Raw genomic sequence first — 24,862 nt, forward strand, 5'->3', positions numbered from 1 at the left:
ACTTCGTTTTTGAGTCTTACATCGACTCCTGGTGCACGAGGGATGCCTGGCTTCAAGGCATGCAGTTCCTGTACCTGACTGATGTCGGTGACGGATCCACATCACATGTGCCTCTACTGTCTAGAGCGCAACCATGACCCAAAGTCGTTCTCCAAATGCCGAACCATGGCGCAAAGTCTTTGCGGGAGCGTTCCCGAAAAAGCTCTTTGAGGCCCGGCATTTGGCTCCCCATCGCTCAAGGTCCCGGGCGCATGGGTGGTCAAGGGACTGATCGCGGAGTCATCACCATCACTCCTCTTCTAAGTCTTCGCACTCGGGGTCAGGTAAGTCGCAGCACCAAAAGAAGTCGAAGAAGCATCATTGCTCTTCGGCTTCCCTCGCCCTTCGGCTGATGCGACGAAGGGTGCCAGTGGTGCCCCTCCTGCGGCTCCACGTGCAGATCCTACGGATCGACTCCGGCCTTCCCAGGACAGGGATCGACCTCTGCCCAGCTTCATCAATTTTACGAAGCTATGCATGCTATCTTTGAGCAACCCGATCCCCCGGTGTGGACACTGAGCTGGACCGGCATCGACTGACCCCAGATCCGGTGCCGATGGCTACCTTTGTCCCTGTGTTCCACCTTGGCCATTTTCAGCCAGATTGGCTGCCAGAGGAGGGTGAGGAAGACTGGGAGGTGTCTGGGGACCCTTTAACAGACCAGTTGGATTATGATCCGGACTGAAGTGAGGAACTGGGGGCTGCCAGTGGTCTGGATACCTCCCCGTGGCTACGGAGGGGGGAACGTCCTATACAGTGGTGTTGCGTAGGGCAGACGAGGCTCTCCACCTCAAGCTTCCTACGGTCGCAGTCAGGACTAACCTCCTGACCGAGGTGCTTCAGCCGGCAGCGAGCTCTTGGGAGCCCTTGCTGCCTTTCAATGAAGTCCTAATAGACATCCTTTAGGGCACATGGTCCAGGCCCAACACAGGGGCTCCTATGGATAGGATGATTGTCCGACGCCACAACCTGGTCCCGGGTGACCCCACTTTCCTCTCCCAACACTCCACCCCTGAGAGCTTGTTGATCCAAGCCTCTACATCCAACGGCGCCTTCCCTACCTCTCCACCTAATGGGGAGTACAAAAAGCAGGACCAACTTGGAAAGATGTTTTCTTCCTCCAGCTTGGGACTGTGGTCGCTAAACACTGCATGTCTGTTGGGCCGTTATACCCACTCTGTGTGGGATACGGTGGCGCAAGTTCTGCCTCAGTGCCCGTAGGAGGCCCCGGGCCGTGCTCTCCCGTGCAGTTGCCGAGGGGAGAGACGCAGCAAAGTTTACCATCTGCTGTGGTCTGGATACCGCCAACGCACTTGGCGTTTGACTGGTTTTTCCGGGGATGTGCAATCCATCCTTATGGACATGCCCTTTGGTGGCCGTCATCTTTTCTGCGATAAGCAGAACGCACACTAGAGTGCTTTGTCTCTCTGGCTACAGCCAGGTCCTTGGGCCTCTCACCACCCGCCCTGCACAGTCTGCCTTACACCCATTTCATGGCAACGGAAGGGGTGCCACACTACGACCCACCTAGAACCACAGGCCGGCACAGACGTGGGAACCACCGGCGTGGTTCTGAGACACAGTCGGCGGGCCAGTCCACCACAGCCCCATCTGCATCAGCCTCCAAACCCTCCTACTCCGACCTTCCAGGGCCACCAAACGCCAATGGACGGCAAGATTCGCCATCACCTTCCCCATTGGCGCACCATCACGTCGGACAGGTAAGTTTTGTAGATAGTCCGAAGAGGCTACTCCCTCCCCTTCTAGACTACCCCTACCTCCATGCCACCTCAGTATCATTGCATGTCGGAGGATAACCTGGCCCTTCTCCAGCAGGAATTTCTGCAATCTTGGCCAAGGTAGACATTTAGCACGTTCCTGCCCCAGAAATAGGTTGTGGTTGCTATTCCCACTACTTTCTAGTGCCCAAGAAGGACAAAGGCCTGCTTCCTATCTTGGATCGCAGGAACGTCAACTGCTTTCACTGGAATTAGAAGTTCAAGATGTTGCCGCTCGCTCAGGTCTTGCCTGCCCTCGACCCTGGAGACTGGATGGTAGCCTTGGACTTGCAGGACGCTTACTTTCACATCCCCGTCCTGACGGCCCACCCGTGTTATAGCAACAAGGAAGGGTGGAGTTAGGGTCCCAGGGAATCAAGTTTATAGACCTGCGAGGAGAAATTTCCCCTAAACATAATTGACAACACAGTATCACCTCGGGTCTTGAGTGTGCACAAAAAATCCTTATCTAGGCAAGGAAGTGTGATCTTAGCTGGGACTCTCTCAAAACATTTTAATAATGTGGAGCATCAAGAAGACCTAGGGGAATTTATCCCTTAATGACTAGAACCCTCACTCACCCAAGGGTGACATGCTTCATCATGTGGGTTCCTCCTTACTAGTAGGAAAACCTAGTCCTACTGCAAGCTACAACTTCCTCACTGTGAGGAAGGAGCTCAGAGATGTTACCTGCAGTTCACTGTAGGTCATGAGCACTTTCAGGTTACCGTGCTCCCCTTTGGCCTTACCAGCGCCCCTCAGGTGTTCACGCAAGTGATGGCTGTGGTCGCCGCTCATCTGTGCAGATGAGAGGTTCCAGTCTTTCCCTATCTCAACAACTGGTTGTTGAAGGCGGGCTCGCCCCAGGCAGTCGTCTCCCACCTCCAGACTACGGCCGACCTCCTGCATTCACTGGGGTTCTCCATCAACATGCCAAAGTCACACCTGGCCCCCTTTCAGAAGCTCCTCTTCATCGGAGCGATTCTGGACACGATGCAGTTTCCTCCCGAACAGCGAGTCCGGGATATTCGAGCTACGATTCCGATCTTTCAGCCTCTATCCAGGTTTCGGTCAGGATGACACTGAGGCTGCTGGGCCTCATGGCCTCCTGCATCCTGCTGGTTGATCATGCCAGGTGGCATATGTGGGCTCTGCAGTGGGACCTGAAGTTCCAGTGGGGGCAGCATCAGGGGAATCTGTCTGATTGCATCCAGTTCTCGGTGGGCACTGCACGACAATTGCAGTGGTGACTCATGAACCCGGATTGGGTCAATGGCTGATCCCTCTCCCTTCCCCAACCAGAACACAGAGTGGTGACAGATGCATCCCTTCTGGGATGGGGCTGCCACATGGGAAAGGCTGAGATCAGAGGCCTCTGGTCTCCGGTGGAGTCCGCGCTCCACATCAACCTTCTGGAGCTTCAGGCGATTGTTCTTTCACTAAAAGCTTTCCTTCCGTCTGTCCGGGGAAGAGTAGTTCAGGTGTTCACGGACAACACCACCGCCATGTGGTACTGCAACGAACAAGGCACTAGCCTAAGGTGCGGCATGTGCAGTCCAGCAGAAGGTGCAGGTCTCTGCCAAGTCCTGGTGTCAGCAGAACAGTCCTTCTCTGGTTCTTTCTCCAGTTCTGTTGTGATCTGAGGTTCAGGGTTCCCATATTTCTATCGAGAAAGTGCACTGGGGGGGATGATGCGGCACTAACCAAAATGGGATATAATGGTATTTATATTTTGGCGGATGGGGTATTTATCACTTTTGCGAGGTAGTAAACTGTTCGCCAAGATAGTAATTAGGCCCTAAGTGTTCTCCAGATTTTGTGGCTCTTTGTGGTGGTCTGCGCAATGTAGGGATGTGAACAGTTTTCATCCCTACATGTCACACTGTTGATTCCTGCTTTCATCGGACTCTGAGGGCCAAAGCATGGAGATATGGAGGAATTGAAAGCTCCAGGAATCTCATCAATCCCTAGGTGGATTGCAGACTGTACCTTAGAACACCTAGAAGTAGAGCAGTGAAGCAAAGGGAGGAAAATAAAACTAAACCGCCAATCCAAGAATCTGGGAGATAAAACTAGCTTTAAGTGTTTTTGAACGGTCATCAATCAATCAATCAGAAAATTTCTAGAGCGCACTACACACCCGTGAGGGACTCAAGGCGCTGGGGGAGGGTGGCTGCAGCTAGCAGTCGAAGAGCTAGGTCTTGAGTAGACTCCTGAAGGTCTGTGGGTCTTCTGTTTGTCGTAGGTGAAGAGGGAGGGCGTTCCATGTCTTGGCGGCTAGGTGGGAGAAGGATCTTCCCCCGGAGGTGGTTTTGTGGATGCGTGGGATGGTGGCCAGTGAGAGGTCGGCGGACCGGAGTTCTCTGTTGGGTCCGTAGAATGACCATCGGCTGTTGAGGTATTCTGGTCCGGTGTTGTGGAGTGCTTTGTGTGCGTGGGTCAGGAGTTTGAAGGTAATTCTTTTGTTGACGGGGAGCCAGTGCAGGTCTCTCAGGTGGGGAGTGATGTGGTCTCGGCGGGGAACGTCGAGGACCAGGCGTGCCGAGGCGTTCTGTATTCTTTGAAGTCTGTTGATGAGCTTGGACGGGGCTCCGGCGTAGAGGGCGTTTCCGTAGTCGAGTCTGCTGCTGATGAGGGCGTGGGTGGCGGTTTTCTGTGTGTCTGTAGGGATCCATCTGTAGATCTTGCAGAGCATGCGGAGGGTGTAGAAGCAGGTTGAGGAGACTGCGTTGATTTGGACATGGTGAGTTTCCAGTCTAGGATGACTCCCAGGTTGCGTGCGTGGTTGGTTGGCTTCGGGGCGGTGCCCAGGGTGGAGGGCCACCAGGAGTCGTCCCAGGTGGAGGGGTTGGGTCAGAGGAGGAGGACCTCTGTCTTGTCCGTGTTCAGTTTGAGTCTGCTGTCTTCCATCCAGTTGGCGACAGCCTTCATGCCACGGTGGAGGTTGGCTTTGGCGGTGAGGGGGTCTCTGGTGAGGGAGAGGATTAGCTGGGTGTCGTTGACATAAGAGATCATGTTGAGGTCGTGGAGTCTGGCGATGCGTGCGAGTGGAGCCAAGTAGATGTTGAAGAGCGTCGGGCTGAGAGATGATCCTTGCGGGACGCCGCATATGGCCTTGGTGACTCCTGAGTGGTACGGGAGGAGGCGGACTCTTTGGGTTCTGTCGGAGAGGAAGGAGGTGATCCAATCCAGGGCCTTGTCGCGAGTCCCTGCGTCGTGGAGGCATGTGCGTAGCGTGTGATGGCAGATGGTGTCGAAGGCGACGGAGAGGTCCAGGAGGATGACGGCTGCTGTCTCGCCGTTGTCGCGTAGGATTCTGATGTCGTCTGTGGCGGCGATGAGGGCGGTCTCGGTGCTGTGGTTTCTGCGGAAACCTAACTGGGAGGGGTCGAGGATCTTGTTCTTTTCCAAGTAGCGGGTGAGCTGGGTGTTGACGGTCTTTTTGATGACCTTCGCCGGGAACGGGAGCAGGGAGATGGGCCGGAAGTTTTTGAGGCCGCTCGGGTCCGCCTTGGGTTTCTTCCGTAGGGCGTTGATTTCGGCGTGCTTCCAGCGCGCAGGGAAGGATGCGGTGTCAAAAGAGAGATTGATGATGTTGGGCAGGTGGGGTGCGATGGAGCGGTCGGCCTTGTTGATGATGTGGTGGGGAAGAGGGTCGGTTGGGGCGCCGGAGTGGCTGGTGCTCATGGTTGTGACGGTGTATTCGGTGGTCATGTTGGTCCATGCGGTGAGGTGGTCGTTGTCGGTGGGTGTTGGTGGTGATGGTACGGTGGGGTTGATGGGTCGCGTTCGGGGATTGAGGCTGTTGTGGATGTCGGTGATCTTGCGGTGGAAGAAGGCAGCGAGGGCGTCGCAGAGGGCTCGTGATGGTGGGATGTCATTGGTGCAGGAGCCAGGGTTTGAGAGTTCCTTCACGATGTTGAAGAGCTCCTTGCTGTTGTGTGTGGTGTTGTCGACGCGGTCTTTGAAGGAGGCCTTCTTGGTGGTCTTGATGAGTTGGCGGTAGTTGCGGATGGCGTCCTTGAGGGCTGCGTGGCTATCGGGTGTTTTCTCGTCGCGCCAGGTGTTCTCCAGTCTCCAACAGGCGTGCTTGGAGGCTAGGAGTTCCGGGGTGAACCAGCTGGCTCGCTGGCTGGTGTCCCTGTGTGTGTGTTGTCTCAATGGGGCTAAGGTGTTGGCGCCGTCTTCCATCCAGTGTCTGAGGGCGTGGGCACCCTCCTCGGGGTTGGTGGGGTTGGTCAGGGGTTTTAGTGCGAGGTGAGCTTGCAGTAGATCCTTGATGACTTTGCCCCAGCGGCGTCTAGGGATCTGTGGGGTGCGGTGATGTGAGACGGGTTTCTAGAAGCTGAAGTGGATGCAGTGGTGGTCGGTCCAGGTGAGTTCGGAGGTGTGGCTGAAGGCAACGTGGGGGCTGGAGGTGAAGATGGCATCGAGCGTGTGGCTGGCGATGTGCATGTCGTGACGATCTGTGTTAGTCCAAGGGTGGTGAGGTTGTCGATCAGGGTGGATGAGTTGCTGTCATCGTTGTTTTCCAGGTGGTAGTTCAGGTCGCCAAGGAGGATGTAGTAGGTGGAGGTCAGTGCGTGCGTGCGTGCTGACGAAGTCGGCGATGGAGTTGCAGAATTGGGGGAGGGGTCCGGGTGGTCTGTAGACGAGGGTGCCTCTTAAGGTGGTTCTGGGGTCCGTGTGGATCTGGAAGTGCATGTGTTCGGAGGTGTTGAGGGTGTCGGCGGTGCTTGTGGAGACCCTGATGGTGCACTTGTGGATGATTGCGATGCCTCCGCCGACTCCGTTGGCATGGTCTCTGCGGGTGATCTTGTATCCGTCGGGGATGGCCACTGCGATGTCTGGGACGGAGGCTTTGTTCAACCAGGTCTCGGTCAGGAAGGCGATGTCAGGTGATGTGGAGTCGAGCAGGTCCCAGAGCTCGACGGCGTGTTTGCGTGCGGAGCGGGTGTTGAGCGGAGCTGGTTGGGTTCCTTCCTGGTCGGTGACTCGGTGTCTTTGGTGCAGGAGAAGCCGCAGTTCCGGCAGGTGAAGGTGCCTTGGGTGCGCTTGGGGGCGGCCTTGTGGCATCTGGATGGTCGCCCGAGGTTGAGTGCGAGGAGGCTGTTGGCATCGTACCGGATGCGGGCTTCATGGAGGGTGCGAGGTCCAGGGGTCGTGGTGTTTGGCACGGACGGGCGCAGACGGGCTTGCCTTCGGCGCGTCCGCTGCAAGGTTGAAGGTAGAAAGCCTGTGCTGAATAATTTAACCCATACCTTTGCTCCATGTCAGAAGATCAGTTGCTGAATCTCCCATATTGCTACAAAAGACTTAAACCATGAAAGAGCTTTTATGCCAGAGCTGTGGAGGTATGGAAATATATACTGCTGTTGGGTGCTATCAAAAATCAATCCCTGGAAAAGATATACAACAAATGCGTGAGGGCTGCAGATTGGGTGCTGGTTGCACAACTTGGATCACAAATACATTTGATTATTTTTCTAATTGACTCTCATGAGAATTAAAGATTTTTTCCAGCGTGATCCCATTGTAGATTAACGAGCTGTGAATTTTATCTACATTTCATGTCAGGGCTTGGAAAAGCAGCTTAGTTACTCGTGTGATGATTTGAACATGGTACATAGATGGGGCCAACCTAACTGTTGAAGCTATGCCAACCATTAGATAATGGGACATGGGATATTACACAGCAATAGGAATGAGCTACAAAGTTATAGTTACAGATAGTGGGGCAGCCATTTGATCACACACATTTATTACGTGTGTATTCGTCTCAGTGATTGCAAACACTAGGGAATCGGGAACCCTGGCGAAGGGAAAAGGAGAACATATTAACTTAAATAGATGAAAGACATATAGACTTGTGCTAGCTAAATCACTAAGTTACACTTGCAATCCTATACTGTATACCAGTCCTGTTCGACTACCTGGCCTTGGGTTTGCACTAGGCGCTTGGGTGCCTAGCATTGACTGCTTCAGTTTACACCCGCACTTATTCTATACACTTCCACTTCAACCACTGGGGGTGTTCCCTGTATACCTCATGGTCTGTCCTTTTGGCAAGCATGCTATATTATAGCCTAATGGTTTGAACTGCATGTCGGCACTCCCAGACCTGGGGAGCTTCTCCCACAGATCACCATTCCCGGAGCAGGGATGTGTTCTATACACCTGCACTCAAGATCCGCTCTCTGCACCTGCACTCTGGATCCGCTCTCTGCATCTGCACTCTGGATCCGCTCTCTGCATCTGCACTCTGGATCCGCTCTCTGCATCTGCACTCAGGAGCCACTCCATGCACTCAGAATTCGCTCCCTGCACTCAAGGTCCTCTGTCTGCACCTGCACTCTGGATCCTCTGTCTGCACCTGCACTCTGGATCCTCTGTCTGCACCTGCACTCTGGATCCTCTGTCTGCACCTGCACTCTGGATCCTCTGTCTGCACCTGCACTCTGGATCCTCTGCCTGCACCTGCACTCTAGATCCTCTGCCTGCACCTGCACTCTGGATCCTCTGCCTGCACCTGCACTCTGGATCCTCTGCCTGCACCTGCACTCTGGATCCGCTCTCTACACCTGCATCCGCCGGCTGGACCTTCACTCTGGATCCGCTGTCTGCACCTGCACTCTGGATCCGCTCTCTACACCTGCACTCTGAATCCCCCAGCTGCACTCCGCATCCCCTCCGTGCACCTGCTCTCGGGATCAGCTCTCTGCACCTGCTGTCTGAATCAGCTCTCTGCACCTACACACAGGAGCTGCTTTTACCTTCCCTGCACTCTGGGTCTGCTGTCTGCACCTGCACTCTGGATCCTCTGTCTGCACCTGTACTCTGGATCCTCTGTCTGCACCTGCACTCTGGATCCTCTGTCTGCACCTGCACTCTGGATCCTCTGTCTGCACCTGCACTCTGGATCCTCTGCCTGCACCTGCACTCTAGATCCTCTGCCTGCACCTGCACTCTGGATCCTCTGCCTGCACCTGCACTCTGGATCCTCTGCCTGCACCTGCACTCTGGATCCGCTCTCTACACCTGCATCCGCCGGCTGGACCTGCACTCTGGATCCGCTGTCTGCACCTGCACTCTGGATCCGCTCTCTACACCTGCACTCTGAATCCCCCAGCTGCACTCCGCATCCCCTCCGTGCACCTGCTCTCGGGATCAGCTCTCTGCACCTGCTGTCTGAATCAGCTCTCTGCACCTACACACAGGAGCTGCTTTTACCTTCCCTGCACTCTGGGTCTGCTGTCTGCACCTGCACTCTGGATCCTCTGTCTGCACCTGCACTCTGGATCCTCTGTCTGCACCTGCACTCTGGATCCACTGTCTGCACCTGCACTCTGGATTTGCTGTTTGCACCTGCGGCGCATGCGACGAAGTAAAAGTAGGAACTACCCTGACTGCAATATCACACGGTGCATGTGTCAAAATATGAGCTTGGAATGCTAAATTGCAACATCTTTTATATTGATTATTTCACGCATCCATATTAATGGACAAGAATGCCTAGTCTGTTTATTCCACAGTGCATGCAAGAATATAGAATTTGGCAATGTAACAATCAGTGATAGCACCTCAAACTGGCTCAGTAATCAAAAGCGTGAATCTGCAAGAATCAGAAGCTACACAATTCAAGAAAAGTCTCGATTTTCTATACCATTGACAAGGCCATTTGGAACACATGCATGCCTGCCTGCCTTCCTCCAGTCTCTGGCTGCCTTCCCTGCCCCCACAAGGAACCTATGATGTGTTAACGTGCATGCTATCCAACAGCGAACCTTCAAACCCCTGGAACATGGAGACAGATCAGGGGGTGTCTGGGGTCCTTGACTCTGAGACAACATGAGCCCCATCTTGAGAGCAGAACCAAGTCCCCTTCCGTTCAGAAAATCAAACTCCTTAGGGTGACAGTCTACAAAAGGACCAAGAGAGCAGCAAATGAAGAATCCTATACGTTATATTAGTAATCTAGTATTTGAAATATTAGAAAATGAACAGAAAATTATTTCAGAGGCTGCCAATGTGTGGTTTGTGCAGAGGGCACCCCTGGGAAGATTAGCTGGCCCTGGGTTATGTCAGTATCTTAGAGTGCACGTGTGGATTCGAAATGAGCTGGTCATTCGTGAACCTCCAGGGTCTGTTAGTTTATTATAAAGTGAGTAGTTAACTTGTTGTCTGTGCTGTGTATCTCAGTTTTGAAAAGTTATTCAAAGGGCGGACCGCTGTGTGAAAAATAAACTCTTAGTAGCACCTACTTGCAAGGAAAACAAGCATTTTCAATGCAATAGGTCTCACATTTGCGAGAGTTTGAGCTATTGGCATTGTAAATGACAATTCCTTTTATATTTGTGTTTTGAAAACCTGCAAGCGGTGCGCTAACACGCACTTTGTGCTTATAGTCGTTGCTTATGAGAAGCAAGGCAGACTATAACTGCACCTCTTTTACTGCCAGCCTTGCTTATCGTAAGAAAGGACTATAAGTGTTTACGCACTGTTTGCAGGTTTTCAAAACACATGGAAAAAAGGCACTGTCATTTACAATGCCGATAGCTGACCAGAACTCACTAGGCTATCAAATAAAAGGCCAGCCCTGGAAACATTGTTTTGATGACGAGGAGCTACGTGGCATCAACCGTATGTGCTCTTCAGTTTTTACTTAGAAAGGCTAGTGACTTCTAGAAGAACGGCACTCACTGAATCACGATTGGGTAAAAAAAAAGTCCTTATACCAGTGCTGAATTTGAGCCTGTGGTTTCTAGTGCTCCGCACCGGTACTTATGACAACCTGCCACATGGTGGCACTGTTTGTCTAAATTAAAGATGAGCACATAACAGTTGTTTATTAATTAAACACAAATTTAAGAGGACTAATACCTGCTGCCAAAGACATTTTCATAGCTTTGGGTGCCTGGAGTAGTCTGAATTGTCACACTAATAAGAGCGTGATGGTTAGTAGTTGTTTTGGTACTGTCATTAGCAGCGCTGCAGGAGCAATGGGTGGTCCAAGCTGCAGAGGCCTAGGCACCTCTTTTACAAATTAAGCTCTTGAAATATACCTAATATTTGAAAACTTGTAGAGTCTCACCTTCATGTCTACACAGGCACAATCCACACTGCTACAGACTCCACTTTGAGCTTTTTCACACAAACAAATCTGTTCCTGTCCAGCCCAGAGTCCACGGGATATTGTCATCATGTGGTTTATTCAGAACTGTGCTCAACGTTATTTAAGTACTTCAGATACACAGCAGTAGTGAGTAGTTAACTTGTTGTCTGTGCTGTGTATCTCAGTTTTGAAAAGTTATTCAAAGGGCGGACCGCTGTGTGAAAAATAAACTCTTAGTAGCGCCTACTTGCAAGGAAAACAAGCATTTTCAATGCAATAGGTCTCACATTTGCGAGAGTTTGAGCTATTGGCATTGTAAATGACAATTCCTTTTATGTATGTGTTTTGAAAACCTGCAACTGGTGCGCAAACACGCACTTTGTGCTTATAGTCGTTGCTTATGAGAAGCAAGGCAGACAACAACTGCGCCTCTTTTACTGCCAGCCTTGCTTCTCGTAAGAAAGGACTATAAGTGTTTACGCACTGCTTGCAAGTTTTCAAAACACATGGAAACAAGCATTTACAATGAAATGGTCTCGGCATTATAAAAGGTAGAGCTATTGGCATTGCTCATGACATTTAAAAAAAAAAAAATGTTAATCATAAATAAATAGCTTTGTCATTTACATTGCTAATAGCTTATTCGTTAAATAAATGGCATTGTCATTTACAATGCCAATAGCTTAATCGCTCGCAAATGTAGGACCTATTGCATTTACACCCTCACAGAGCCACACACACAAAGCCACCCACACAGTCATTCACATAGAGCCACCCTCACACAGAGCCACCCTCACAGAGCCACCCACACATAGCCACCTACAAAAAAGCTATCCACACAGAGCCACACAGAGCCACACACACACACACAGAGCCACACACACACACACACACAGAGCCACACATACACACACACAGAGCCACACACAAACACACAGAGCCACACACAAACACGCACAGGCAGATTGCAATAAGGGGCACTACAATAGTTGGAGTCTAATGTAATGGGCAGAAGTTGGGGTCTGTACGTTGCCATTAAGCTGGTCTAATTAAATCGGCAATCTACTTTTTGGGGTGACCGCAGCGCTTTATGAATATATTTGCATTTCGATCCATTCCAGCGTGTGCACACCATCGGAGCACATATAGGATTGTTGCATCGAAAATTGCCATAGTATCAAGAGAGCTGCACTACGAACCACAGAGCAAGCTAAATGCATTACAGAGGATGCACAGGATATACAAAAGGGATTACAGCAAAACACACAACCAAATCCAAAACAGTACCACTGCAGTGTGCAACCTGCAAAGCCTATATCCAACAAACCAGAGAGTTAATGCGGGATGCCATCTGACAAATGCTGTGAAACAGTTTATGGTAAAGAGCCTTTGCTTGTAAAAGAGAGGTCGACTCAAATAAAGATCAAAGCACCACTAGCAAATAACAGTAACACAAACTGCTGAAGAGCTGATCGCACATAATGAAAGTGACACATCAACCACGAAATAATAACAAAGAAATTGGGGGGGAAGGAGGTGATCATTCAAAAAGAGGTCAATTCTACAGAGATGTAGTATTTTATTCCATTTTGCACAAAGTTATGCCAAAACCTCTATGAATAATCAATGATCATGCAAGAGGAAGAACCACAGAGGTAGATCACTGCATATATAAGGACGTGGACCTCTGGAACGCACACCTGAAATCAAAACCACACAAGATATTCGGAAAACTGAACATTTCAATCTTCCCCTTCAGCTGATCTCAACACAAAACGAAGGTCACAACTGAAGATGAGACGGCGCTGGAACAGGGGCAGTGGGTTAGGCTGGGGGCCGCAGGTGAAGAGGGAGAAAGAAACCCTTAAGCAGATAAAGCTGCATCCCTTTGTTCCCACCCTGCTTCCCTCACTCCACAAAATGTGTAAGATCTTCCTCAATTCTTTTAAATCTTTGTGTTCCTCGGGGTTCTGTCCCAATTGTGGGCGCTTAGAAGCAGAGTAGATGACAGATTGACTGCTATGTACCACTGCCTATTTGAGAAGGGATTTCGCCTACTACGGGAAGGCCACCTAATGTTTGACACTACTGGAGGTGAAGGGCTGAAGTGCACCACCTACACCTGAAGATATACTGCCCGCTTCCTTACTCGGAGGTAGAGGGGCCAGTACTTCAGTGGCATGGAAATGTATTTCTGCCTACATAGATGTATATTAACCACTAGTAAGGAAGACTTACTCACTGTAGTAACTCCTGTGCTCCTGGCACAAAGGATATCTTTGCATCTTTAAAAATCTAAACTCTCACGACAGTCTGCCTTCTCAGTGCTGTGGCTGCTGCAATGCCGGGGAAGGCCTGCGCCGCGTGTAACTTCCATTTTCCGCTTGTTAAATGTCAGCGTGCGGTTAGACTCCATTCATTTTTCAGCAGCTTTGGGTAAAGTAAACGCGCTGATAAAGTGGCGTGTATCCTGCCTACCTGTGCACACGAGCGAGAAAGGGAGGGTCTGGCGTGAGCCTGGCTGGTCCTCATGCTGCTCCCCACCACCAGTGACCTTTCAGCGGCACATGGCTGCCGTGCAGTGCCCCCCAGATGCGAGCATCTCTGTCCCAGATGCACAGGTTTTTGAGTCTCAGCAGCTTGTTGAGGAATGCCCTTGTCTCCCGCAGACAGAGCTGCCCATGTCTGCAAGTAGCTAACAGAAAGTTACTGGGTGCCTCCATGTCACAAAGGACGCACTGCTACAGTCCTGGGATTTAGTTTAACGCCCTACTGCATTGTGGGAGTGGTAGTCCGGTTTCACTTTAGATAATCCGGGCGAATAAACACGCTTGAAAACGACTCGCCTGAAAAAGAGAAGTCCATGACACTTAGCCCATCAGATCAGTAGGGCTGGACAACACATGGACAGTGTTGTTTCCAATGCAACAATAAAATTCTCCAACCCCCCTTGTGCTGTAAGTAGCCCTTGTTCCCCCTCCTCCATCTACAAACACACACGACTTATTGAGAGTGACCCGAGGAAGGCTTTCCTGTCCCTATGACGACGAAGCGTCGTATTACTTCCGCAGCAGCTGCAATGGCGCCCATAGCTTAAAGGGGAAAGGTAACAAACAGCCCATCTGTTGTGTACGAGGGGAAAGATTTTTCTCTACAATTCGGACGATTCTCAGCGGACATTCCCCAGTCCCCACAGCCAGGCAGGGCTCCGCTTTCTTCTCAACAGCCAGGGAAAGCATACGGCAGGGGAAGGGGGGGCGCAGAGGGAAGGGGGAGGCAAGAGCGGGACGGAGGAGGGCTGCGGGCAGAGGGAAGGGGGGAGGCGAGCGGAGCCGAGCAGCTCCAGAAAAAGCAGAAGTACGGCGGGGGGAAGACTGGGGGCAACAACACGAAGACAAAGAGCAGAAGTTACCTGCTGATGGTTACATGCAGCACAGGAACACACCAGAAACATGCTTTTGTTCTGGGACACAGGATCCAACACCACCACGTTTCTCCGAGGCGAGGCAGAAATGCCTCTGAGAAACCAGCGTCTTTTTCAGATTTGGGGGTGTTTTTTCGTTCTCTCCTCTTCTCATTGGCTGGAATGTAAAATTCCAGCCAATGGAAAGAGGAGAGAAAGTAAATAGAAAGAAAGTTAAATAACACGCCCCCGAATCGCAAAAAGACGGGGCTTGATCGGAGTGACGCCCCTCTCCTCCAATGGCTGGCCAGCATTTACTAGGCCAGCCAATGGAGAGGAGGGGCAGGTTTCAAGCCCCCTCTAAGAAACAATAAATCTTCGGGCTCCGCCCACACTGCTTACAGCAGTGCGACGGAGTCCTCGACCTAGAAAGGCACTGTCATTTACAATGCCGATAGCTGCCCCAGAACTCACTAGGCTATCAAATGAAAGGCCAGCCCTGGAAACACTGTCTTGATGACAAGGAGCTACGTGGCATCAACCGTATGTGCTCTTCAGTTTTTACCTAGAAAGGCTAGTGACTTCTAGAAGAACGGCACCCACTGAATCAAGATTGTGTAAAAAAAGTCCTTATACCAGTGCTGAATTTGAGCCTGTGGTTTCTAGTGCTCCGCACCGGTACTTATGACAACCTGCCACATGGTGGCACTGTTTGTCTAAATTAAAGATGAGCACATAACAGTTGTTTATCAATTAAACACAAATTTAATAATACATGCTGCCGAAGCCATTTTCATAGCTTTGGGTGCCTGGAGTAGTCTGAATTGTCACACTAATAAGAGCGTGATGGGTAGTAGTTGTGTTGGTACTGTTATTAGCAGCACTGGCAGGAGCAATGGGTGGTCCAAGCTGCAGAGGCCCAGGCACCTCTTTTACAAATTAAGCTCTTGAAATATATCTAATATTTGAAAACTTGTAGAGTCTCACCCTCATGTCTACACAGGCACAATCCACACTGCTACAGACTCCACTTTGAGATTTTTCACACAAACAAACCTGTTCCTGTCCAGCCCAGAGTCCACGGGATATTGTCATCATGTGGTTTACTCAGAACTGTGCTCAACGTTATTTAAGTACTTCGGATACACAGCAGCCACCGCCTGCCCAGTCTCTTTCAAATAGGCTAGCTTTGCCACACTGCACAATGGCCTGTGAAACAAAACCTCTAAAGCACATGATGCAGTGGGAAAAGTAGCAAATGTACAGGTCTTTCGTGCTGCATTTTCAACACAATGGTCCTGCACTGCTTTGTCAACTTCTCAGTAAAAAAAACAACTTGGAAAAGCAACTCACTGCAAGGATAGTGAGTGCATCGTAGACTGATCAAAAGTACAAGTATAAGTCTAAAGTCTACTACTAATGGAAGGAGGTGTTAGACGTGTATGTCTACAGAGGCAAGGCTAGGACTGAGGATGTAGAGACCTTCCATAAAACTGTCTTTAGGGGTTTTGTAGGGGTAACAAAGTATAGCATACTGTAGGAGACCATTATGACCAGTAGACAATCAACCCAAGGATATTAATATCTTTGTGAATGTTCGTATTAAGGTAAATTAACTTCATGAAAGTCATTACATAATATGACGTACCAAAATATAAAACTACATTGATGGAACTACAACTCCTACCAAAAGTAACAAGCATTGGAAATGCAATAGGTCTCGCATTAGAAAAGTTGGAGTTATTGGTCTTGTAAATGACATATTTTATTTATTTGTTGGTTTTTAAAATTGCTAAATTGATGGCTTTGTCATTTACAATGCCAATAATTATAACTTTCGCGAATGTGACACCTATAGCATTTGGAATGCAACATGTTTTGTATTTACGTCACTTAGATGGCAGCTCTGGTCGTTAGGCCACATCTCTAGAGAGCAGGAGAGTGCAGCAGGGGAGAGAAGCACAGCAATGCAATTGGTCTCGCATTAGGAAAGTTTGAGCTATTGGTATTGTAAAGGACACATTTTTTATTTATGTGCTTGTTTTGAAAATAGCGAAATTAATAGCTTTGTTATTTACAATGCCAATAGTTTTATCTTTCGCAAATGTGACACCTATTGTAACACAATATGTGTTGTGAGGGTGAGTGAGGGTGAGGGTGAGGGGTTGAGGGTGAGTGAGGGTGAGTGAGGGTGAGTGAGGGTGAGGGGTTGAGGGTGAGTGAGGGTGAGGGTGAGGGGTTGTGAGTGAGGGTGAGGGGTTGAGGGTGAGTGAGGGTGAGGGTGAGTGAGGGTGAGGGGTTGAGGGTGAGTGAGGGTGGGTGAGGGGTTGAGGGTGAGTGAGGGTGAGGGTGAGTGAGAGTGAGGGTGAGGGTGAGTGAGGGTGGGTGAGGGGTTGAGGGTGAGTGAGGGTGAGAGAGTGAGGGTGAGTGAGGGGTTGAGGGTGAGGGGTTGAGGGTGAGTGAGGGATTGAGGGTGAGTGAGGGTGAGGGGTTGAGGGTGAGTGAGGGTGAGGGTGAGTGAGGGTGAGAGGGTGAGGGTGAGTGAGGGTGAGGGGGTGAGGGTGAGTGAGGGTGAGGGGTTGAGGGTGAGAGGGTGAGGGTGAGAGGGTGAGGGTGAGTGAGGGTGAGGGGTTGAGGGTGAGTGAGGAGTGAGGGTGAGGGTGAGGGGTTGAGGGTGAGGGTGAGGGTGAGGGGTTGAGGTTGAGTGAGGGTGAGTGAGAGTGAGGGTGAGAGGGGTTGAGGGTGAGGGGTTGAGGGTGAGTGAGGGTGAGGGGATGAGGGTGAGGGTGGGTGAGGATGAGTGAGGGTGAGTGAGGGTGGGTGAGGGTGAGGGGTTGAGGGTGAGGGAGGGTGGGTGAGGGTGAGGGGTTGAGGATGAGGGAGGGTGAGGGAGGGTGAGGGGTTGAGGGTAAGTGAGGGGTTGAGGGTGAGTGAGAGTGAGGGGAAGGGGTTGAGTGAGGGTGAGGGGTTGAGGGTGAGTGAGGGTGAGTGAGAGTGAGGGTGAGTGAGGGGTTGAGGGTGAGGGGTTGAGGGTGAGTGAGGGTGAGGGGTTGAGGGTGAGTGAGGGTGAGGGGTTGAGGGTGAGTGAGGGTGAGTGAGGGTGAGGGGTTGAGGGTGAGTGAGGGTGAGGGTGAGTGAGGGAGGGTGAGGGTGAGTGAGGGTGAGGGTGAGTGAGGGGTTGAGGGTGAGTGAGGGTGAGGGGTTGAGGGTGAGGGAGGGTGAGGGAGGGTGAGGGTGAGAGGGAGGGTGAGGGAGGGTGAGTGAGGGTGAGGCGTTGAGGGTGAGTGAGGGTGAGGGGTTGAGGGTGAGTGAGGGTGAGGGGTTGAGGGTGAGTGAGGGTGAGGGGTTGAGGGTGAGTGAGGGTGAGGGTGAGTGAGGGTGAGTGAGGGTGAGGGGTTGAGGGTGAGTGAGGGTGAGGGTGAGTGAGGGTGAGTGAGGGTGAGGGTGAGTGAGGGTGAGTGAGGGTGGGGGTTGAGGGTGAGGGGTTGAGGGTGAGGGGTTGAGGGTGAGGGGTTGAGGGTGAGGGGTTGAGGGTGAGGGGTTGAGGGTGAGGGGTTGAGTGAGGGTGAGTGAGGGTGAGGGGTTGAGGGTGAGTGAGGGTGAGGGGTTGAGGGAGGGTGAGGGGTTGAGGGTGAGTGAGGGTGAGGGGTTGAGGGTGAGTGAGGGTGAGTGAGGGTGAGGGGTTGAGGGTGAGTGAGGGTGAGTGAGAGTGAGGGTGAGTGAGGGGTTGAGGGTGATTGAGGGGTTGAGGGTGAGGGGTTGAGGGTGAGTGAGGGGTTGAGGGTGGGTGAGGGTGAGTGAGGGTGAGGGGTTGAGGGTGAGGGGTTGAGGGTGAGTGAGGGTGAGGGTGAGGGTGAGTGAGGGTGAGGGTGAGGGTGAGAGTGAGGGTGAGTGAGGGTGAGTGAGGGTGAGGGGTTGAGGGTGAGTGAGGGGTTGAGGGTGAGTGAGGGTGAGGGGTTGAGGGTGAGTGAGGGTGAGGGGTTGAGGGTGAGGGGTTGAGGGTGAGTGAGGGTGAGGGGGTGAGGGTGAGTGAGGGTGAGGGGTTGAGGGTGAGGGTGAGGGGTTGAGGGTGAGTGAGGGGGTGAGGGTGAGTGAGGGTGAGGGTGAGTGAGGGTGAGGGTGAGTGAGGGTGAGGGGTTGAGGGTGAGTGAGGGTGAGGGGTTGAGTGAGGGTGAGGGGTTGAGGGTGAGTGAGGGTGAGTGAGGGTGAGGGTGAGGGGTTGAGGGTGAGTGAGGGTGAGGGGTTGAGGGTGAGTGAGGGTGAGGGTGAGTGAGGGTGAGTGAGGGTGAGTGAGGGTGAGTGAGGATGAGGGGTTGAGGGTGAGTGAGGGTGAGGGTGGGTGAGGGTGAGTGAGGGTGAGGGTGAGAGTGAGGGTGAGTGAGGGTGAGTGAGGGTGAGGGGTTGAGGGTGAGTGAGGGGTTGAGGGTGAGTGAGGGTGAGGGGTTGAGGGTGAGTGAGGGTGAGGGGTTGAGGGTGAGGGGTTGAGGGTGAGTGAGGGTGAGGGGGTGAGGGTGAGTGAGGGTGAGGGGTTGAGGGTGAGGGTGAGGGGGTGAGGGTGAGTGAGGGGGTGAGGGTGAGTGAGGGTGAGGGTGAGTGAGGGTGAGGGTGAGTGAGGGTGAGGGGTTGAGGGTGAGTGAGGGTGAGGGGTTGAGTGAGGGTGAGGGGTTGAGGGTGAGTGAGGGTGAGTGAGGGTGAGGGGTTGAGGGTGAGTGAGGGTGAGGGGTTGAGGGTGAGTGAGGGTGAGGGTGAGGGTGAGTGAGGGTGAGTGAGGGTGAGGATGAGGGGTTGAGGGTGAGTGAGGGTGAGGGGTTGAGGGAGGGTGAGGGGTTGAGGGTGAGTGAGGGTGAGGGGTTGAGGGTGAGTGAGGGTGAGTGAGAGTGAGGGTGAGTGAGAGTGAGGGTGAGTGAGGGGTTGAGGGTGAGTGAGGGGTTGAGGGTGAGTGAGGGGTTGAGGGTGAGTGAGGGTGAGGGGTTGAGGGTGAGTGAGGGTGAGGGTGAGTGAGGGTGAGTGAGGGTGAGGGTGAGGGTGAGGGTGATGGTGAGTGTGAGTGAGGGTGAGTGAGGGGTTGAGGGTGAGGGTGAGTGAGGGTGAGGGTGAGGGTGAGTGAGGGTGAGGGGTTGAGGGTGAGTGAGGGTGAGGGTGAGTGAGGGTGAGTGAGGGGTTGAGGGTGAGTGAGGGTGAGGGGTTGAGGGTGAGTGAGGGTGAGGGGTTGAGGGTGAGTGAGGCTGAGGGTGAGGGGTTGAGGGTGAGGGGTTGAGGGTGAGTGAGGGTGAGGGTGAGGGGTTGAGGGTGAGTGAGGGGTTGAGGGTGAGTGAGGTAACCTGGCATGGTAACCTGAAAAAAATGTGGGTGTGAGCCATGTGAAGGGGTCTGCGGTGAGTGTGAGACCCGAAAAGGCAGAAGTCGGGAAGGAGAGGCTGCGGGTAAGGGTGTGCACGAAAGTGAATGTGCACAAATGGGGCCATGCGGTGGGCGACCAAAGGAGAAGCGGCTGGCAGAATAAGCGGGCCAAGGCCGAGAGTCCACTGGGTGCACGCGTCCTACCCGGAAATGACTGGGGGATAGGTGGGGAATGGCATGGTAACCTGAAAAAAAGGTGGGTGTGAGCCATGTGAAGGGGTCTGCGGTGAGCGCGAGACCCGAAAAGGCAGAAGTGGGGAAGGAGAGGCTGCGGGTAAGGGTATGCACGAAAGTAAAATGTGCACAAATAGGGCCATGCGGTGGGCGAACAAAGCAGAAGCGTCTGGCAGGATGGTGGTGCCGGAATAAGCTGTGCACATGTCAGGCCATGCTTCGAGTAACTTATAGAGATGCGGCTGACAGGATAGTAGGGTTGAGAGCAAAAGCGCCGAAGGGGCGCCTGTGTATATGCTGCTAATAATTAAAAAATGCATATGAGAACTGTATTATCGCAAATGATGGAAAAGATATCTCACCTGAAAGAAAAACAAGAAAGGAAACAAGACGGAGGGCATTGCTGTGGGGAGGGGGGGAGGAGAAATGCACACGGCGGGCAGGGGAGGGGGCGGAGCGGGGAGAGCGGCATGAGGGTGTGAAGCAGCCGGGGCCTTTGAAGTGAAGCTAAGCTTCACTTCAAAGGTGTGGGAGGAGTGCGGCTGAGGGAACAGACGGCGATTTGGTGATGTGCACGCGCATCTTAGGTCAATGCGCTTGCGCATTGACCTAAAAGCCACGGGCACAGCACCAAATCGCCACAGTTAGGTAAACTTTGTTTAAAGCCCTATAGTCTCGCTTCTCTCAATGCGCATGCGCATTGATAGGTCACGAGACCTAATAAAAACACAATATAAATGTGATAGACAGCAGGTGTGTAAAATGAAAGTTTCAAGAAGCAGTTAACTTCTACTACATACTTACAAGTACTGTACAGAATCATCGTTACATCATTTTTACTTAAATAACACATTTTTAAACGTATTTGCACACTGTTCCCAGGTTTACCTGGGATGTTGGGATACTGCACATCGTCCCACTGGTGTACCATGGTCCAATATAGGAGGATGCTGGATCTAACATCCTGTTCACCATATTTCTTAATAAACAGTAGAGTCACAGAGGAATAATGCAGCGTGGGGAATGTTGACAAAAACATCGTCTTTCATAGTAAGGAATGCCCTGCTACGAGCATGATAACAATGCCAATGGTAAGATACCTAACCAAACTGAGTATAGGTTTCCTTGGACCACCAGTCAGACACCACTCAGTTCTCCAGGAAACATTATGATCAGATGTTCGACTGAACTCCCATTAGGTCCTTCAAACCATGCTTTTGCCTACCTATCAATGAGATTTCATTGGGGGTACCAGTGGGAGAGTCCTACAACTCAAGAAGTGAACTTTTCGAGTACTTTATTTACATAGCTGAGCCAAGAATTCTTTTTGACTCATACAAGGTTTTTATGTTCTATAACTGTGTACAAAGAAGGCCGGCTTCAAAATGTATCCATATAAGCACCAGAAATGCCACTGGAAAGAAATCAATACCACATTTTCCAGGGAGTGAAAAGTGCATCCTCCGTTCAGCAGGTTAGTGTAGTTCTTTTGGATCAATATTTGAGTAATCGTGAAAAGGTATACTACAAAATCGAGAACTCTTAGCAACAGTCGATTCCCTGTACCTCAGACCCCATGAATGCAGCAGGGATGACCTTCACTGTGTATAGTCCAGTGGCTGTGAAGCAGCGTTAATTATTATTTTCTTTCTTTGAAGCAGACACTAGCAACAGTAACATTGTTCGGTGCCACAAATTTACATCAAACCCTACTTTTAGAAATCAGCTGACGGGCAACAGAAAGGGTATCCTCACACAATGAAATGCACCAAATTCAGTTACAGTATAAAATAGAAGCAACAGTATTCTGGTAGTAATTGTGTGGATAAGGTCATGTAGTAATATTTGTGTATCGAAAGCATAACACATCCGGTAGTATTCTGTAAATAGTTTACCAGATTCTCTGCACTATGTTTGTATACATATAGCCAGTATATAATTGAACAAGAGTAATGATATTTTAAAAGCTCGATTCTTTATTGCAAACATTTAACTGTATATTTTAATTCCATGATGTTGCAAGTGTCTTTATTTAAAGCAGGCTACTGTAAATGGCCCTAAGATTGTTAACATGGTAACTAACCCAAGAGCAGTGAAAAGCAAGGGCATGAATAGCATGGCAAAAATCCTATCTTCATGCACGCTGTTTGTGGTTGGTTTGACTGAGGGAAGGGTTGATAGAGGTTGAGATTCCGACACTGTACTACTGTACTGCTGTACAAAGGGGTACAACGGCTAAACGCATAGAAAAGCATCTTTCCAAGGTTTCTGGCAGATTGGCTTAGTGGTGTGAAGAGTTAGTGTTTTCTTGAGGGTGAAATGGAATCGTGTTAAGAGCGTGTTCTGCTCGGGGAGAGAGACAGAAGAAAGGGAAATCTGTTGTCATTACGCGACCGCTCTGTCTCCTTTTCGGACGGCCCATCTTGACTGGATCCATTGCTTCACGGCTTGTTTATATCATACACCCCCTTTAGATAAGAAATTCCTTCATGACAGCTGTGAAGCTGAAGACCCAGTCCGGATGGGCCGTCCAAAAGGGAGACAGGGCGGTAACTAAGAAGAATCCTTTTCAATGGGAAGCCAGGGTTTAGCATAAACGTTGATGCGACCCAATGAAAATGATGGGTGGGGCTTCAAGTCCCCTTTTGAAATCTCCTGATCACATTTGCTTTTGCAAAGCTAGCAGCGCATGCTTGCTGCAACGCTAGGCGAGACCTAAAATCAGATGCCAAACCTTCAAGAATGTAAAAAAATAAAATAAATAATAGCCAGGGTTAAAAATAAAAAAGGACATTTTATTCCATAGTAATTCATGGAGAAGTGTGAAAAATATTAATAATGCCAGTTATTAATCATTTAAACAAGAATTGTAAAAAATGTATGTTATTTTTTACAAGAATGTATGTCAAATTATTTGAATATATTTTTGAATGTTCTGTTAAGTTGAATGATATAAATATGCGCTTCTAAATGAATGATTTGAAAAAAATATGTTTAGGAATGACTAGTTTATTATAAATGTTATGTTGTAATTATAATGGTATGATAGATATTTAAAGTTATCAATTAAAAAACGCAACTAATGAAAAAGAAAGCTTACCCACACTCGCGAACAAATATTTTCCCATAAATGATACCTGGCAATTGGCTTCTAAAAATAAGTAAGGCTTTTGTTTTTACTAAGAAAACTTATTTTCTCAATAAACCTGCACATCAAAAAAAAAATACACAAACCCCAAATTGTATTTCCTTACAGTTTGATTTATATAGTTTCAGGCATCACCATAAATTAAGAATTGTCTAAAATTGTATAAAACTACAATCTGCTATACTGACACAGTCGAGCCACGCACAACATTTGATCACAGACGTTCAGCAGCTCAACTCCATGTATGCCAGCTCATAGCTAAATACAAAAGGCAGCAATTGTAATGAAGGTGAGGTGAGTTCCACAGGCACTTCACTGCTTCAGGACAGCACTTTCATTGCTAACAAAGAATGCAAAACAACCCCAGCGCGACTTGGAAAGTGTATATTGCTGGAAGAATGAGGCAAGACTTTAGAGCCTTGGTATTGGGGCAGGTTTGGATTTAGTGGTACTGACCTGGGGCTCTTAAGAAAAGGCCGCTTGGTTCTAATGTTGCAGTCTTCTAGGGGCTCCGTACATGCACATTAGTCAGCTTTGAAAACGTGCAATGATTGCTCCTGGCCCCATGTCTAGCTGCTTCTTTGCTGGTTGCCATGGGTGCTCGCTTGTTCGTCTCCGCATTGAATCATAGAAGTCCTCCCCATACACTGTTTATGTATCCTTGCCCAATGGTAGGCATTGGAGCATTGGTCCTCTAGACCTCATGTAGGTGTTGTATTTATTAGAAGAAACTCCCTGCACTCTTGCTGAAAGTAACATTGTGAAGGGACCACTTCCACGACTCCTTCTCAGGTTCTAGGTCTTGCCAGATTTTCCAAGCACCCAAGTGAATAGAAAGGTGGTCTCTTACCTGATGTCAACCAGTTTAATGAAGACATGCTTTAGAGATTCCAGAAGAGTGTTGCGTGTGTTAGGGCTTGTGTGATGGCAGGCTTGCTTAATCCTTTCCCACGCTCTTCCTCAGGTACGTGATCATATCCCGGGAGGAGAGAGAGCAGAACCTCAAGGCCTTCCAGCACAGCGAGAAGATTTACTTCCGCGCATGCCGGGATATCCAGCCCGAGGAGAGGCTTCGTGTCTGGTACAGCGAGGACTACATCAAGCGGCTTCACAGCATATCTCAGGAGACCATCGACAGGAACCTAACTAGAGGTAAACCAGCCTTCGCTCAAACTGCTTTGGGTTTCACTCTGCTCAGTCAGTTAGCCCACTTACTCCTCTGTGCCCAGTTGCTGCCTCTTTTATCCAGCCTCTGTTGTTTGAAGTCGCTGAAACATTGCACAACTATTGGTAGGACACCGAAGCACACCAGTCAATCCTTGTCCATGGAACAGGCCTGGAATATGCACAGCATATCTGCTGTGAGGGGTATAAATCCGTTTTAACGTGTTTGCCAGCTTAATGCATGTTTTCACAGATAAATCAAAGTCTTTGTTTCTGCACCTTCCTGCTCTGCCTCCATATTCATATTTTTGACCACAACAGAAAGACAGAGGCTTCACCTATTGGTTAGAACAGAAGTGAGCCAGACACCCAGTACTAAATGGGGATGTGAGCAGATAACCAGCATCTGTATATTTTAATGGTTCTTTTAGGATAGCATATACATTAACCGGTAAATCTCTGTCTTCTCGTTCCTTCTTAAAGACATCGGGACTGTTTCTAAAATCTGATGGTGGCTCCCAGACTCCGCGGTGGTTGAGGCATTCACTGGGATCACATATAGCAGGAATTGTTTGCAGTGTTGTGACTCTTTCTACTTACAAGTTTTGGATGGCATGCAATACCCATGTCCAGGAAGGAGTATT

The 24,862-nt window shown here is 50.3% G+C and overlaps 1 protein-coding gene across 4 annotated transcripts in view; it reads left to right on the top strand.

The window, feature by feature from the left end:
- PRDM11 (PR/SET domain 11) overlaps window positions 1-24,862 on the top strand; it is a 236,570-nt gene that overhangs the window by 164,383 nt on the left and 47,325 nt on the right. For all 4 annotated transcript variants that reach the window (XM_078684364.1, XM_078684363.1, XM_078684367.1 and 1 more), the window contains one exon: window positions 24,019-24,206. In XM_078684364.1, coding sequence (XP_078540490.1) covers window positions 24,019-24,206 — 188 coding nt within the window. The remainder of the gene's footprint in view (window positions 1-24,018; window positions 24,207-24,862) is intronic.

The sequence above is a fragment of the Lissotriton helveticus genome, chromosome 3_2 (genome assembly GCF_964261635.1).
Source record: "Lissotriton helveticus chromosome 3_2, aLisHel1.1, whole genome shotgun sequence".
In the NCBI taxonomy this organism is placed as follows: domain Eukaryota; kingdom Metazoa; phylum Chordata; class Amphibia; order Caudata; family Salamandridae; genus Lissotriton; species Lissotriton helveticus.